Source organism: Argentina anserina, chromosome 7 (genome assembly GCF_933775445.1).
Source record: "Argentina anserina chromosome 7, drPotAnse1.1, whole genome shotgun sequence".
Lineage (NCBI taxonomy): Eukaryota > Viridiplantae > Streptophyta > Magnoliopsida > Rosales > Rosaceae > Argentina > Argentina anserina.
This window is the reverse complement of record NC_065878.1, coordinates 3336506-3354371: the sequence shown is the minus strand read 5'-3', so window position 1 is coordinate 3354371 and position 17866 is coordinate 3336506. Positions and strand designations below refer to the sequence as shown.

Below are 17866 nucleotides of genomic sequence, written 5' to 3'. Positions count from 1 at the left end.
ACAACACTGCGATTATCTGTGGGATCAGTCAACTTATCACCAGAATGAAGACTCAATTTCTGACCTTTAGCTGAAGGAGTGGCACAGGGATTAGCATCGAGCATTTTGGTTCGAGTGAGAAGATCAAGAATGTACTTCTTTTGTGTGAGATAAAGGGAGGAACCATCAGATGTTGCTTAAATGCCAAGAAAGTAATGTATTTTGCCGAGGTTTTTCATGGAGAAAACTTGCTCAAATCTGAGATAAGTTGAGAGATGAGAAGGACTATAGCCAGTGATCAATATGTCATCCACATAGATAAGTAGAACGAGAAACACACCATTCTCTGCTGAAAGTCGGTGGTATAATTATATAGTTGTAAATATGTTAAATTGGTCAGCGTCACCTACTGTTACCATAAATTCAAGGGTTGAGATTAAATGAAGGCTATTAGATATTTCACTCATCTTCTTATTTTTCTTGTGAAAAGGTTCATTAAAATGCCTTCTACTAGTTACCAAAAAAAAAAAGCCTGCTACTGCAATGGGTAGGTTCATCTGCACTTCTGCTCATTTCACATTTCTTAACTGCAGAGAAAAAAAACTATGTGGACCAGCTGCAGTTACCAATTAGCTTCAAATCTTGACACTATATTAATGGAACTTTTTTTTTCAAAGCAGAGTTCCTACTACATCCGTAGTCCGCAATGGCATGCTTCGGCCTTCACGATAATCAATTGGTTCCCTTATTGAAAGGAATAACCATTATCCTCAGACAAATGGCTGTAAAGGTAAGGAAGATTACCTACATCCTTCATATGGTCTGCTAATTTACCAATCATATCATTCATCTCTCCTGTCTGACACTGGACCTTGTCTTTCACTACAAACTCATGCCTTGCATTCCTCAGCTCGATCAAACTATAAGCCGACCCTTTTTTCAAACCTCTTTCTTCCATGAGCCTTCTGACCCTATGGGCATCAGTCCATCCACCAGCTGCGGCATAAATATTTGATAACATAACATATCTTGCACCATTGTTGGGATCCAACTCAAACAGAGCTTCTCCAGCCCTCTTAGCCAAGGCCAAGTTACCATGGACTCGACAAGCAGCCAAAAGTGCACCCCACATCCCAATATGATCTGATTTATTAGGAGCTCTCTCAATTAACTCCATTGCTTCCTTCAGTTTATTTTTCCTCCCGAGTAAATCAATCACAATTGCATAGTGGCTTGACCTCGGTTTAATACCATAACCCTGTTCCATTAAGTGCAGAATTTGAAGTCCTTCAGAAACTAAACCAGTGTGGCTACAAGCAGATAATACTAAAAGAAAAGTCACACAAGTAGGCTTTATATTTTCTTCTACCATCCTCTTAAAAACAAGAAGCGACTCCTTTCCCAGCCCGTTCTGAGCAAATCCAGTAATTAAAGAGTTCCAAGAGACTACATCCTTCTCATCAACCATTTCAAACAATGTTTTTCCCGATTTGATGTCTCCACATTTGCTGTACATGTCAACTAGAGCATTACAAATAAATACATCGGACAAGTAGCTTCCATTATAACTTCTAATGATATGCCCATGAATCTGCTTACCTCTTCCATTAAGTGCTAAATCTGCACAAGCACTCAAAATGCTAACATATGTAACTGTGCTAGGCTGGTACCTCTCTTCCAGCATTTTCTGGAAAAGGTCCAATGCATCATTACCACGCCGGCTTTGTACGAAACCTGAAATTAAAGCAGTCCAAGAAACAGTGTTCTTAGACGGCATACCATTAAATACCCAAAAAGCATCATCCATCCTTGATGCTCGTGCATAAGAAGTTATCATTGAGGTCCAAGACACGACGTCCCTCTCTAGCATTTGACGGAATACAGAGTATGAGGTGTCTGGTTTACCACATTTTCCATAAGCATTGACCAAAGAATTGCAGGCAACAATATTCATTTCTAAGCCAATTGCAATCGCCACCCCATGAACTTGGCGCAACATTGCCAAAGCACTTAAGCTACCACAAGTTCCCACTATGCTTGCAAACGTGAACTGGTCTAAGAATAAGCAATCACAATCCTGTTGCATTCTTTGGAAGAGAGATATGGACTCTTTATGATACCCGTGACGTGCTAAACCAGAAACCAAAGTATTATAACTCACAAGGTTTGGTTCTGTCATATTAGCAAGCAAATCCCGTGCATCATCAAAACTGCCATTTCTTGAATACATGGCTATCATGGTGTTCCAAGAACGGGTGTTCTTGGTAGGAAGGTCGTCGAAGGCCTTTTGGGCATCTTGTATGGCATTGCATCTCGAGTAAAGATCAATGAGGCGGTTGGTGAGGAAGGTGTCGAAGGCACACGCTGTTTTGATGAAGTTTGAGTGTAAAACCCTGCCAAGCCTGATGTCCTTGCTAGTGATGCTTTTCGAGATGAGAGAGACATAATGATCAAACAAAGATGAAGCCAGGATTTTCTTTTTTGGGCAGAGCTTAATATAATTTTTATTCAATTATCTGGATAACCAATTAGCAGAGGAGCAAGAGCACCCTGCACATAAAGCAGTATTAAAATCATTTCCAAAAAAAAAAGCAGTATAATTAACACCAGAAAATGGTCTAACTCAACTGATATACAGACAAAACTTTGAACTAGACTGAGAACACACATGAAGCAAGACGGCTACAACATGAGAATCAGGATATTCTAAAACATTAACCCCACATATTTTCTTCCTAGTTCCTACTATAGGAAGAGAACTAATCTCAATTTAAAATGTAAATGCTAACTGTATAGAAATCTCAAATCGGAAATTACATTACTGAATTTAACGTAATCAGAGCAATTTGATTACTCCTAAATAGCTTATATATTCTGGGTTTATTTGAACTGTATCCAGTAGTTACCTTGGCTTCTTGTCTTGGTCTGAAATACACGATGCTCCCTCTGTTTTTGTTTTGTGGCTTCTTTCTGCTGCTGCTGAGATTGGGGGTAACACCTATTAAAGAGGTATTTATACATAGCTCAATCATTATCCACAATCTGAGAAGAGAGAAGCCGGTTTCAAAACAGTCTACGTAGATACAGCGTTCATCAATAACAGTTATGATATAGACTTGTTAGAGTTGAAATTGTTTTTGGAAATAAGAAGACAATTGTTAATATACAACCATAATATGCAAAATTTAAAGAGACAACTGAAATCCAAAAACCTTTCTGCAATCTCAGCTGACTTATGCCTTCCCCGAGTTCCAAGTGATGTGGTACCAACAGTCTATATCCAAATCCAAACGAAGACCAAAAAAAAACTGCAAAATCAAATAAAAGATACACTAATCTATTAGCTATACAACACTTACTGAAAACAAATTCAAATTAAATATAATATCAGAATAAACTATCATAATGCAGAACTAAAAATAGAACACATTCCTGGCTCATTCAAGTTGTACCTTCAAAATGCACAGATAGATGGTATCTGAGTAGTGATGCTTTGGAAATTATCTCTCCTTACAGCTTCAAGTATAGCTGAAACATTAACAAAATTGTTTTTTAGTGGTGAAGAGAATAATAATCATACAATGAGTTTTTGATCAACTTGATTTTGTAAATTATCAATTTAATAATGATTGGTTTATATAATGTCTGGACTGAGTTACATCACTTGAATCGATATGACAATTATAAGTACAAAACCATTACAGGAAATCTAAGGAGATAACCTACAAATAACTTCTAACTTCCCAAAGTTTCAAGTCATCAAGTACCAAAAATGTATATACAAATCCAAGAACTATAAGAAACAAAACTGCAAAACCAAATTTTTTTTCACATGAATAAAGCAATTAGAATTCAAGAAACCAAAGAACAAAGCAAAATAAACAAAGAACCAACTGAAACTAAGAACAAAGCATAAATCAAAACAATAAAACAAACATCAAAAGCATATACGCGGGTGACTGTTTATGAAAGGGAAGACAATAAATTATTGAAGATACTTGAACGCACTAAGTTACTCACACTTATGTAATGCTCATAAACCACCTTCACATTTCAACTTATCAGTAAATATCCCTACAATTATCCATAATTCCTTCATAGTATTAGTCAAATCCTAAATGCTATCATGAACCACAACCCTTCCACTCACCCGGATCAGCAATCTTACCATTCAAATCACCAATAACACATGAAAAAGAAAGGTGAATGAATAAAAGCTTACCTGAAGTGATATACACCTGCTTCAACCTAAAAAGTTTACAAACAAATAAACAGAATCAAGATTCAAATAGAACGCAAAAAAGTAATGAAACAACACAAACCCAAAACAGCAGAGGCAGAAGCATTACCTTAAACATAAACAATCAGGGAGCTATTACACAAAAGTACTAGAAGTTTCTGGACAATAAATTAAAAAAAAACTCATTACCAAGAGACACAAAATTCCAACACAAACTACAAAAATAAAGAAGAAGAAAAAAAATACAGACAACAAAGAAGAGGAAAGAATAAAGACATTTACAATTCTCTATCAGAAACAGATGAAAAGCTCCCAAGAAGTTAATTGTAAATGATTAGATTGGCTGTATAAAGCATGTGCTTTCTGTTCAGCTTCGTTTCCAGATAGAAAGAGAACAAATCGACGAAGATCTTCATAAATCATATTCGTAAAGCAGAAGATGAAAAAAGTTAGACTTAATGGAGGGGGTGCAAATGGGCAATTTTTTACCAAGTTTAGGAGACATAGTGATCCAACAGCAAATTTGGGGTGTAAACTGACAATTACGGCCAAGTTTAGGGTGCAAATCGGCAATTTTGCCTTGTTTAAATGAGGTGATGTATAGAAATTGTAGACACATCCAGAAGTTAAACTGTATAATCTGGCCTAACACAATCAATGGTTAATAGCCATTTAACAACTGAAAGTGCGTGGTCACAGTGACATACTTACACACCGGACATGCTTAGTCTTTTACTTGACATCTATGTAGACACAAATTGGCAAACTGAAGTTCTTGTTTCAAATTTCCAAAAACCTTCACTGAAGTGAAGACCAACCAAAAATGAATCTCAGAGCCGGACCAATCTATTTATATAATCCAGCAGAACAAAAATAAAAATAAAATCTAAAGCCAAACTGAGATCAGCCTACATTAAAGCAACCCATCTTAGTTATAAATTTTAATTTACACAAAATAGCAAAATATAGAGAAGAGGCTATTCTTGTTTACGGCTAATTTAAAAGCAGTTATTTTTATACATATAAAAAAAGTGTTCCCAAATTACTTATTGGAGTCTGACCAACAAGTTTCCTGCTCTATTTTCTTCCATACAAAAGATGTTAGGCTATTACATACTTACATACTGGAGTCTGTCCACAATTGTTGCCTGCTCCTTTTTCTCCTGCACAAAGTTGCTTGGTCGCTTCAAATGTTGAGAAATTAGATGTTTTTCTTTTTTTTGTTGCTGATAGCTGATATGCTGCAGAGATAACTAAAAGGATTTACCCAATCTGATATAGTAACATAAATTGCTTTCAAAAGATGACCTCCGTAAATATTAGGAAAAATAGTTATATATCAGCCAGACATATTAGAATCCATTCTAGCCAAAGAGACCAAGTATCAATCAAAGTCATTTGCATAGCAAAGCTTTAAAGGGAACAAAGAAATTTATAACATTAAAAAGGTTGTCTGTTATATAAAGTATTTAAGGATTAACTTAGTTGGATGTTTTTAGCTATTCAGCACGTCATCTTCCGAATTGATAATAGCCATGTAAGAGGTTTGTGATCAAATATCTTTTATATCTTTTGGAACTTTGAAGCACTGAAAGAAATTCATTTACTTTCAAAAATCAAAAGAACAAATATAAAAAGAGAAGAGAATTACCTGAAGGTTTGTTGATGGATCTACTGCTTTTGACCCAAGCTTGGATTTTAATTTCCTTCCTTCAATATGGAAACTCTTTAGAAGCTACTGCCTGTAATATAAAAGCAGCAAATGAGAACTCTATTCAATTGATTATTTCTGGGGAAATTGACAAGCAGAAAGAAAAAGAACCAACATCCATACAATGACAAACCTTCAATTAACAGCCTTGAGAACCTACCCAAAGGAAAACCGTTATACATAAACCATCCAAACTCACTAAACATCTTTCATCAAATCATCAGTTGTATAAACAGAAATAAACTTCTTAATCATAAACTCACCATACAATTAAATTCATTTGATGAAAAATGAAATGTAAAGGAAAACTCAAACTCACCATAAAAGCTATGACACATTTGTGGTGAAGCAACAAAAACCGGAAACTGGACGCTACGCGCGGACGGGTAATTGAAAGATGGGCGCACGCATAAGTGATGAAGAAGAAGAAAGGAAGGCTTACGCGTCTGTGGATGGAACTATCGTCGCGTAGTTGAGCTCCGAAGTCCGAACAATCCTCTGAGCTAAACAAACCATTTCGCTCCCTCTGTCTCTCAGTTTTAGAGGTGCCAAGAAAAGGGCACATACGTCATTTTAAAACTCGATGGCACGAAAGTAAATATCCTGAATAACGGTGTCACTTTCTCGGCGACCGTTGTAAACAGAAAATGATTGGACATAATAACTAGTCAATTCATGCACTTTGTTGGGTTTAGCTGTTGTATGTTATACATACATAATTGAATGGTTAATAGAGGGCTTATATAAAATGCACGTATTGTGTGTGTAAGTGTGTATGGTAGATTATACTGATGCATCCTATGCAGCTCCGTACAACAGAATTTCTCCACTTTGTTGCGAGTTTTCTAAATTAGAGGCTAGCCAGGTTGTTTCTCATACTGTTTCTAAAATAAACATGATGTGTCTAATCAGCATATCGAAGTTGTCAGCTTGTTGATATGAGATTGTTCAGAGGTTTGCTTCTCTCTGTAATGTTGATTAAACACAACCCTAGTCAAGTCAGTATCTACAAATGCACCAGAAACTGTTATAAGCTAGCCATTGAAGGTTGCTTCTCTGAGTTTTGTAGATGCTACATTGACTCCAAGTAAGAGATAGCTTATGACACAACATTAGTATCTCATCAATTCATCCATACAATAATTTGTTCAGTTGTGGCTGTTCTGTGTGCTTAATCATGATTTCAGTTTCAGTCTTGACTTTCAGTTTTCCCCGACTAGAGCACCTTCAGTGCTGGATGTCGAAGTTATAGAAATGTCCAGATTTAGGTCTTGACATGTGTTTGTATTATGTTTGTAAACCATATTCAAAATCTCTTCCTCTGCTAGCACAAGTATGAATAGGCCCAAATTATATGGTCTTTTTGGGTGGTACGGCTGATGGTAATTAGGAATTATGATGGTCTAGAAATTGCTGGAAATAGGACTGCTCAGAATAACCACCTCACTTCATCAAACCAACACTGGTATGAATGACCAGAAATTGAAAGACTCCTTGTTTAATGGTTCGAAGCTCCATAAATTGCCACCACAAAACTATGCTGCACTGACCCAACAGTCACTATACATCCTTGTAGACACATGAAATTTAATGAAATAAATTATCTTCGTTAAATGATTAAATCGACCAAGAACCCGACAAAATTACACACGTGGCCCAAGAGTCAACAAAATTAGTGCGGATCCGAATAAAACTCGTGTCAGCACATAAATGGATGATCGTAATCGAAGTTATGTGATTCCGACTTAAATCGAAAAATTGAATGTCATTGACGATTCGAAATGGTAATCGGACATTTGATTAAATTAATAAATTCTTTAACAGTTATAAATTAAATCAATTATTTTCAGCTTAATTTAGTTATGAGAATAACTAATTTTAAGTTAATCAGAAAATACATATTGATTTAATTATACAATTAAAGAAATTTATTATTTTAGTGTCATTTAAAATATTCTATAAAATAGAAGCCTTGACACTATAACACTATAAATACCCATTCCAGCATGAAGAGAATGAGACTTGAGAAGAAGAAGAGAGAAAATCCCGAAGTCTCTCAAGTCCACGAAGAACCGCCAAGCTACCAAATCGCTCGTTCTTCATCAAATCCAAATTCAAACTCAAGTCCACAAAGAATCATCAAGCTACCAAATCGCTCGTTTTTCATCAAATTCAAATCCAAACTCAAATTCTCAAGATCAAGTGCATGTCACCCTTGAGCCAAGTTACATACGGAGATAAAATCAGAAGAGTTCACAAAGATTGTAACCTCGCGCTTGATTATTAATAAATTACATTTTTATTTATACACGTTCGGCATTTTCATTTATTTTCAGATTCCCGTTGTACAATCCCTTTTGAAGCAACCATCAACAATTCACTACATTAATACTTGCATCGCACATTCCTCTCCCACCGGAAACGACATCCCACTACGCCATCCCCATTTACCAGATTTACATTAGTGTCTAATTAACTCCTAGCCTGGTATATAATTAATCTATGTTTACGAAATAAACAAGAATCAAAAGAAAAAAAAAAAAAAGACAATCACGCCCTGTCAACAGAAGAAGGTTCAACAGAAAAGCAGTGATGAATTACATAACTACACAAGTACATATACAGTTTCTTATTTTTTATTTTTTGGATTCAACTTCCATAATGTCCCAGCTATTCAGCATTGTCCCAGCCATAGTACACTATTTATAATGCAAATTCTTCACAATTTGCAGACTGCCAGAATCGGAAGTCAAGCATTAGTAGCTTCAAACAGACAAGCGCACAAACAATTGGCACTACAACTTTGACTGTAAACGGCTTAGGGTAGCTTGTATTGATCCATGTGGTTCATCTGTTGGTAGATAAACATCATCTTCAAACTGCCAAAAGAAACAAAAGAAGCAAAGCTTTCATGAACCAGTAATACTGTCATCAAACATTTCAAATTCACATCAAAGCAAAGCTTTCATGAATCATACTACATCAACATATTAAACCACAGAACTTTTTTTTCTATTTCTATTTCACCCAGGATTTCAATAAATTAAATTCGTAGGTTAAATGTTTGCCTCCTTCCTGATTTTAAAACCATTCGAGATTAGGGTTATCATACAAGTAATCACTTATTTTATAATGATTAATGTCAAAGCATGCTGATCAGCTTCCAATCAAATTTTTTCTCTACAGGTAGTATTAATCTTTTCTTTTTCTTTTATTTGCCGGCATGAACCAGCTAGCTAACAATTGTTTTTCTAACTTGTAGCAAAAGAAAAATAAGTTTAACCTAATCATCAAACTAGATAGTTCATACAGGGAAAAAAGTCACTATATGAAAACAAATAGAATAGAAAATCAATCAATTAGTGATTGTTTGACGTGCTGAAGGACTGGATCCACAAACTTGACATGCACAAAAAAAAAAAAAACTTACCTTCACAATAGTACCATTCTTGTTTGAGATGTTAACAGGTAAGAAATGGAGATTTGGCATTTTCAGTTGAACAGCTTCTATGTCAGGAAAACTGGAAACATGATAATCAATAGTTACTTTTAATGAGCAAGATGGAATATGTATATAGGCAAGCATGCATGAATTGTGAAGTTTGTCTGTGAGAGACCTCTTGAGTACAGTCTTTGCCATATCATAAAGCGTGCTTTGCACAGATGGGCTGTATATTCCTTCTTTCGGAGGACCATAAAATGTGTTGGTCAGAATTTTTTTCACATCCAGGTATCTTTCAGTGAAGTACAGTGGCTTCTGAGGGATGCTAGAGATAGATTCATATGGATACCTGCATAACTTTGATCTCAGAAAATGATGTCTTCGAAAACTATTGTACAGAGGAAATCATGAATAAAAAAGTGGTCTATTAGAAACCTTCTTAAGACCCACTATATCGAGCTTCTAGAAAAAAAAATGCATACCTCCATGATGCAGTGATTTCTGTAGCCAAAATCCTCTCTCGGGTGTCAGGAAGAGCTGTGTACTTATCCCTAATAAACCCCTCAAAACCTGACTGCTAACATAGGCCCAATTCAGAACTTCAACCCAACTAGTATAAGAAGCAGCAGTTAAATAAATTTAGGCAAAATTGCCAAAATACACCCTAAATTTGGCTAAAATTATCAATTTGCACCCCAAACTTGTATTTGAGTTAATTTACCTCCTAAACTTAGTAAAAATTGCCGATTTGCACCCCATCCGTTAAATTTAACTGTTCTCATCCAATTTTGCGTCAAATGTCATACACATGAGGGGTAATATTGTCATTTTCTATTTATATTTTTCTTAAAAACAAATACAAATATTCTTTAAAATGAGGATTATTTTTTAATCAAATTATTTATTTACATCTTTTTTCTACATACATAATCCTATTTCGAATTATATATTCAACATACCCACCCATTCAAATATAGTGTTGTGTACAACAATATATATATGTACACATTGTTGGAGGAGGGAAGAAATGAGAATAATAACGACGTAAGGGAACAAAACGTAACTATTTAATTATTGATAATGGGGCATATATATAGGCATTACATAACTACAATCCCATAAGATTCAGAGTCCTAATCTATTACAGAGATGCGAATCTATCTCTAACAGGAAACCTAATAAGGCTAAAACACAAAATGGTAGAATAGTAATTCTCTCATAACACACATTTATTTTTAATTTTCAATATATTTATTTATATTTTTATAATCTCTTTTAACATATTATATCACGTAAAATAATAAATATATAAATCAATAACATGTTTAGGAAAAAAAAATTGTAACAAGTGTTCATCTTAAGTAATTTTATTAATTTATTTCATTATTAAATATGAATAAATATATAATGATAATATTGTCCCTCAAATGCATGACATGTGACTTAAAATTGGATGAAAAACATTAAATTTAACGGATATGGTGCAAATCGGTAATTTTTACCAAATTTAGGAGGTAAATTGACTCAAATGCAAGTTCATGGTGCAAATTGACAATTATGACCAAATTTGGGGTGCAAATCGGCCTTTTTGCCATAAATTTATACATATAGACCAGATAAAAGACAATTCTTGGGGTGACACAACTCGTTAACCCCTTGTGGTTACCAAAGGATGACCTTCCACTATGACGATGGAAACAGTTTATGTTTGAACGAAAAAAAACAATCAATACATTGGAGGTCCTTTGGCCATCCATGTGTATCAGATAAATAGAGGCTAACCGTGGTAATTCTAGTTGTTACCAAAAACATTCATTTTGATATAATTGAATGACTAGGACCATCACCAGTTTGCTTGATTTTTTTATAGTGACGATTTTCCAGAAGTATTGACACAAAGAACAGTTCCGGTAATAACAGTGAGTTGTTATAAGCATACCGAAAATGCCAATCCACACAATCTCTGCACTTTTACCAGTACAAAGTAAGGATCAGTTAATTGCAGCCATATCAATATCCTATTAAACTCCCCCCCCCCTCTCCCCAGCCAAAAAAAAAAACACACACACACACAATCAAAACCATTTTGTTTACATTAGTAATAATTAAGTTCTAAAAAAAACAAGTCATAATTAAGCTTGATACTGCAGACTGTATGTTGATGACATCACAGAAGATCTTTTCTACAAGGGTAGATTCAGAGAACACAAAGGCACACTAGTCCTCTTAGACAACAACTCATATGCAGTTATGCACTAATAACTCTATGGATGAAATATTGAAGCAACATTACTGTTCAATGTAGACCTTTTTATGGCTAAACATTGAGGCAACTCATGCTATTCCTTAATCAGTCCTAGCCCGACCCATGTCATTTTAGGATTCCCTCTAACCTCCTTTAATCTATAATGTAATCCATTCTTGCATATGGTTCTGAATGTGGCAGGAACAACAATAGTCTTCAACTAAACCAAATTCGATAAATCAAACTATATTCAAAGAAAAATCGGTGTGTTTATAGAGATGTGCTATATATATATATATATTATTTTATGCTCAAAACTGAATACCAAACTAAGCCTTAGACTAGTACTGGTGGCTCTGGAAGAGAATCACATCAGAGACTAAAAGACCTACATGATCAACATCAATAACCTAACACCACTGCACTAAAGGACATATTAAACAATTTCATTCATTCTTCTCCGTGCATTGAATTGCCTCATGAAGGAGTTATGTGTAAGCATATTGAAATCCTATGGGAGTTTACTTCAATTCGGAAATGCAAGCTGCTCAGTGAAAAGTCTATAACCTCAGGGGGTGTCTAACCCTTTTTCATTATGATTATTATGTTGTACAAAGAAATCCACTGTGGTTGCTTATAATATGGGCTCACATCTTATTGTTCTTGCCTTTGAAACATATGAGGGACGGATGAAATTACCTGTGTAGTCTTCAGTACAGCCAGTTTTTCAATTCCAGAAGTCACCCTTAATGCACCAGACTTCTCCAAAATGACTTCTGTTGTGTGCCTCTCCAATCCCAATTTGAAACCTTTTAACAAAGACCAAAAAGTAAATAAAAACAGGTACTCTGGTTCTTGACTGAAAACTCTTTCTCTTCTTTTTTTTTGGTCGAACGAGCTCAAGTGTTTATGAGGAAAACTACTCAATGTTCTTTTTAACATTGAATTTTTGCTCAACTTTAGAAAGCAGAATGATGGCAGAGTAAAATTTGCAGTCAAATGATTCAATATTTCATACCTTCTTTTTTACTTTTTCATTTTTTGACCTCTCAAGATGTTGCTTGGAATAATTAATAAGAATTTGTGAACACATTTGCCAACTGAATCAAATAGCTAATAAATGCCTTCTAATATTCTCCTTTCTTTTGTCTGTTATTTAATTTTGAAAGTTTCACTGCTCTGATATAAGTTATAAGTCTCTGGAATCCTAGAAAGCACAGTATAAAGTGAGAAACCTAGTTTAATCTTCTTCAATGAACTATTAACTCTGAAAAAGTCCATCGTCTTTTATTTACAATGCCACATCTTTAAAATCTTGACATCAAATTGCAACCAGCAACCAACTATAAACGATCAGTGCTTAATATCAAAGTTCAACCATTAGTAAGGCAAAAACACATACTTTTTCTAATTTAATGTGCAAACTCCTTTAAAGACATGTGTTAAAGACATGTGTTTGAACTTTGAACGGAGAAGAAACTCTCGTAAATGCAAAACTGAATAAGCTTTCTAACAGGAAATGATGGAGAGCTTGTGCCCATACCAAGAAGGCAATGACAAAAACCCCATAAAAGTGATAACAAAGACATGCAAGAAGTTTTGTGGTACATGATCAGAAAACAGGGGGGGGGGGGCAAGGAAGTGATTTAGAATTAATTGTTCTCATGCTTCCCAAATTATATCCAAGAGAAAATAAAACAAACCATGTTCATGTGCTTCGCCACCAACAGATACACGCTCCCACGGCTTCTCCACAATGTTTACAATGGCACAGGTGACCTGCAGAAATAACAAGCATAAGATTTTTTCGATAATATTAGGTGCAATAAATCAAAATCCCGACTAATCAATCAAAATGAACTAATAACACTACTGATCAGATGAAACGGCAACATGCCCATATCTTTAACTTGCTACCCTACTGCAACAGGATTACCTAGTCTAATCTAATTCTTTAGCTATAAGAACATCTTCACCTAAGTAATGAACAAAAATACAAATATATAAAAAAAATCATGTAAAATTACCTTGTCGTAAAGAGATGTGAAGTGTTTTGCAAGTAGAATTGCGAAATCTTCCACCGAAACTTGCTTCACACACTCCTTAGCCTTGGCATACACCTGGAAAAATGACACGAAATCAAATCTATCTCCCTTTCAATGAATTCAATTCCCATAAAACTCATGACTTACAGTGTTCTTCATGGTGTCAGTGGCGACGATGTCGGAGTTGTCGCCGCGGGAATAAGCGGCGAGGCAATCGGAGAGGAGGCTGATGCTGACGCTCCATTCGACGACCACGTGACGTCCGTCGGGTCCGTTGCGCCAGACCCGGGCTACCCGGACCCGGTCCTTGCCGTGCCTCTGCTCCAAGCTCAGACCTTGCTCTATTTGCTTCGCTGCCATTTTGTGATGATGGTTTTAGATTCCGACAAGAGTTTCAGACCTTCACGCCTGTTTGAGTGGTGCTCACGTTATATAAAAGGACGGAAAAGGCAGCTGCAAAATGACAAAACAAGACAGAAATGGTCGGACAAAGGTGGCTGTCAGTAATGTCATTTCGCCCACAGTTCTTAGACAACCCCCCGTATATTCAGTATTCAACTGCTGTATGCATTTCTCATGCCCATAGTTTTAGGCCTTTTATTTCCTTTTTGCATATCGGAAATCAATCGTTAGGTATTTGTGTCATTTATGAGATTTAAAAAGAATTTTTTTCACCAACAGTCCTTCAATTCTGGTGTACCTACTAATGTGATACCTCAACTCTTAATCGTACCAATGTGATACTCAGACTCTAGTATTGCTATCATTGAAGTACTTCCGTTAGTTTTTTTCAACTTTTCCGTTATCTTGGTGACGTGGCAAGTACGTGAGGCCCACAAAGATGGTTAAAAGACAAAATTAACCTCATCTGAGAGGAGCAATGTTTTTCCCGCCCTTTACCTTGAGAAAGACACCCAACAATTCCAATTTTTGCGCCAATTTTCCCTCCATACTCCTTAATTTGTGTCTCTTATCTAAACTAACAGAATAAATATAGAAATTTATATGGAACATCTCATTTCCACAATCTCATAAGAATATAGAAACACATAACTTAACGAAATTCAACTACATGTACCATTAGTTCTTACAAGCAAAAATCATGGCATATCAACATAAAAGGTGGCAACTAATGGTACTTAAACATGTATTTGAATTTCGTTAAGTTATGTGTTTTTATATTCTTATGAGATTGTGGAAATGAGATGTTCCATATAAATTTCTATATTTATTCTGTTAGTTTAACAAGTGCTAGGGTAAAAATAGAAAATGAGATTGATCTAGGTTTTATCAGATTGTGGTCGACTGGTTGGCGGTAGTTCTTTAGTTTAGATAAGAGACACAAATTAAGGAGTAGGGAGGGAAAATTGGCGCCAAAATTGGAATTGTTGGGTGTCTTTCTCAAGGTAAAGGGCGGGAAAAACATTGCTCCTCTCAGATGAGGTTAATTTTGTCTTTTAACCCTCTTTGTGGGCCTCACGTACTTGCCACGTCACCAAGATAACGGAAAAGTTGAAAAAAACTAACGGAAGTACTTCAATGATAGCAATACTAGAGTCTGGGTATCACATTGGTACGATTAAGAGTTGAGGTATCACATTGGTAGGTACACCAGAATTGAGGAACTGTTGGGGAAAAAAACTCATTTAAAAATGGCTCGAATGTTGTGAAGAATTTGTAGGTGTGCTTATTCTTCCTAGGGGTTAAAATTATAGTACTTATTGGTGTAGTATGATAAATATGAGAATAATTTGAATAATAATTGATAGAGCACGCGAGCATCATACAATTAATCATATAAAATGTCATTGTTAGTATAAAATAAGCAGAGATCGTTCAGTCCGGAGAATTGAAGAGAATGTTAAACTTTTAGTGTTAACAAATAATAAAGAGTTTGAGATTAATTATTAACTACTAAAATAAAACCTAAATTACTATTTACATGATCGACTTTTCTTTACCAAACTAGACCAAATTCACCAATACACCACATAATTACAAGTTTGGTTCTATCATGCATTCTAATTCATCTGAATACATACTTTTAGACACTAATACAATTAGAGTCTTGGGGGAATATCTAATCATGCAAGATTTATATTGACGTTTAGGTTGACTTAGAGCCTCACATAAATTACATGCAATCAAGTTTAACAACACTTAGGGTAGAAATCAAACAAGATTACATTTAAACACTAAATCTTTGTTGGAGACATGCTTCACGGTGGCATCACTCACCATGGGGTACATGTAAATTTTCAGAATTTCCCACTTTAATTAACACAAATCGAACCTACTTAAGGCATGATTCGATTTGTGTCAATATGGATGATGAAGATAGCACTCGAATACAATCTTAGGGACTGCATTCAAGCACTAAATTTGTATGCACATATCTGAAAATAATCTAAGAACAAGTAAAAGAAGAGTAGAACATAACAATAGAAATACAAACTTCAATAATTATAAGAACATAGATTCGACATAGTCTAAAAAACATATCAAATACAATTTGAAAATTTTGAAACAAATACAAAACCAATACTTCCACATAAACAACAAACTACAATCTTCATAGACAAAGAATCGTAGATTAACACAAATAAACAAAGCAATGGAGATAAGTTGCGAGAATCACACATGTAGGAACCTTAGAGGTACGGCTGCAATCAGTGTTCTAAATATCGGATATATCGGCGATATATCGGTGATATTTAGAAAACGATACGATATCACCATATCAGTTGAATATATTGGTCAACGGTCAAATATCGGTCAAACTCCGATATATCGGTCAAACTTTGATTTTTTATTTATTTTTCAATTTTTGTATAATTGTTTAATATTTATTTCCTCTCTTTTTTGAAAAACTTATATATATTTTTTCATATATATTTTTCATTTATATATATTTTAAATATATATGATGAATTTCAAGCATAAATAATCATTCTTAAATATATATTTTTATTAGGTATAAATGCCGATTTTCACCCCAAACTTGGCTGAAATTGATAATTTGCACACTGAACTTGCATTTGAGTCAATTTATCTCCTAAACTTGGTAAAAATTGCCAATTTGAACCACATCCGTTAAATTTAACTGTTTTTATCCAATTTTACGTCACATGTCATGCACATGAGGGGTAATGTTGTCATTTTCTATTTATATTATTCTTAAAAACAAATAAAAATATTCTTTAAAATGAGGATTATTTTGTTAATCAAATTATTTATTTACATCTTTTTTCTACCTACTTAACCCTACTTTGAATTATATATTCAATATACCCACCCATTCAAATATAGTGTGTTGTGTATAAATATATTTTTATATGTACACATTGTTGGAGGATGAACAAAACGAGAATAATAACGACTTAATAGAACAGAACGTAACCGTTTATTGATTGATAATAAGGCCAATATATAGGCATTACATAACCACAATCCCGTAGGATTCGGAGTCCTAATCTATTACAGAGATGTGAATCTATCTCTAACAGGAAACCTAATAAGGCTAAGACACACATAATGGTAGAATAGTAATTCTCTCGGAACACACATTTATTTTTAATTTTCAATGTATTTATTTATTTATATTTTTTCTAATATCTTTTAACATACCATATCACATAAAATAATAAATATATAAATCAATAACATGTTTCGAAAAAACAAACATTGTAGCAAGTGTTCCTCTTAAGTAATTTTATTAATTTATTTCATTATTCAATATGAATAAATATATAATGACAATATTACCCCTTAAATGCATGACATGTGACGCAAAATTGGATAGAAACAGTTAAATTTAACGGATGGGGTGCAAATCGGTAATTTTTACCAAGTTTAGGAGGTAAATTGACTCAAATACAAGTTCGAGGTGTAAATCGGTAATTTTTACCAAGTTTAGGCGGTAAATTGACTCAAATGCAAGTTCGGGGTGGAAATTGACAATTTCAGCCAAGTTTGGGGTGCAAATCAGCATTTATGCCATTTTTATTATTATGTGTCATTCGTGTACTTTAATTGTCACAAAATCAAGTATTTATTTTCTTTAGTTTACTTAGTACCGTTTTTTAGTTTATTTGGTACATATTGAAGTATAATTTTATAAATTTTATTGAAAATAAGCAAATCCGATAAAACTGATAGATATCGGTATATCCCCGATATATCTCCGATATATCGTTTTACCCCT

At 34.4% G+C, this 17866-nt stretch overlaps 2 protein-coding genes across 2 annotated transcripts; both read right to left on the bottom strand.

Moving 5' to 3' along the window:
* Positions 1-506: 506 nt before the first annotated feature.
* On the bottom strand, positions 507-2363 carry LOC126801870 (pentatricopeptide repeat-containing protein At2g13600-like). Its single transcript, XM_050529344.1, has 2 exons — positions 1579-2363; positions 507-1500 (listed from the first exon to the last, which is right to left on the bottom strand). Exons 1-2 carry the CDS (start codon positions 2216-2218, stop codon positions 725-727), a joined length of 1416 nt encoding a protein of 471 aa, XP_050385301.1. The 5' UTR covers positions 2219-2363; the 3' UTR covers positions 507-724.
* Positions 2364-8466: 6103 nt separating this feature from the next.
* On the bottom strand, positions 8467-14078 carry LOC126801481 (uricase-2). The gene is made up of 8 exons (XM_050528846.1): positions 13810-14078; positions 13645-13737; positions 13321-13396; positions 12317-12426; positions 9855-9946; positions 9548-9721; positions 9361-9451; positions 8467-8809 (listed from the first exon to the last, which is right to left on the bottom strand). Exons 1-8 carry the CDS (start codon positions 14020-14022, stop codon positions 8726-8728), a joined length of 933 nt encoding a protein of 310 aa, XP_050384803.1. The 5' UTR covers positions 14023-14078; the 3' UTR covers positions 8467-8725.
* Between the last annotated feature and the right edge of the window lie 3788 nt (positions 14079-17866).

Bases quoted from the DNA above. Each gene is read 5' to 3' on its own strand.
- LOC126801481 (XM_050528846.1), bottom strand. From the start codon at position 14,022: ATGGCAGCGAAGCAAATAGAGCAAGGTCTGAGCTTGGAGCAGAGGCAC. The intron at 13,738-13,809 runs GTAAGTCATGAG...TCATTTTTCCAG, and splicing joins CTGACACCATGAAGAACACT to GTGTATGCCAAGGCTAAGGA. The intron at 8,810-9,360 runs GTAAGTTTTTTT...TTCTTTTGGCAG, and splicing joins AGAATGGTACTATTGTGAAG to TTTGAAGATGATGTTTATCT.
- LOC126801870 (XM_050529344.1), bottom strand. From the start codon at position 2,218: ATGATAGCCATGTATTCAAGAAATGGCAGTTTTGATGATGCACGGGAT. The intron at 1,501-1,578 runs GTAAGCAGATTC...GTAATGCTCTAG, and splicing joins TTTAGCACTTAATGGAAGAG to TTGACATGTACAGCAAATGT.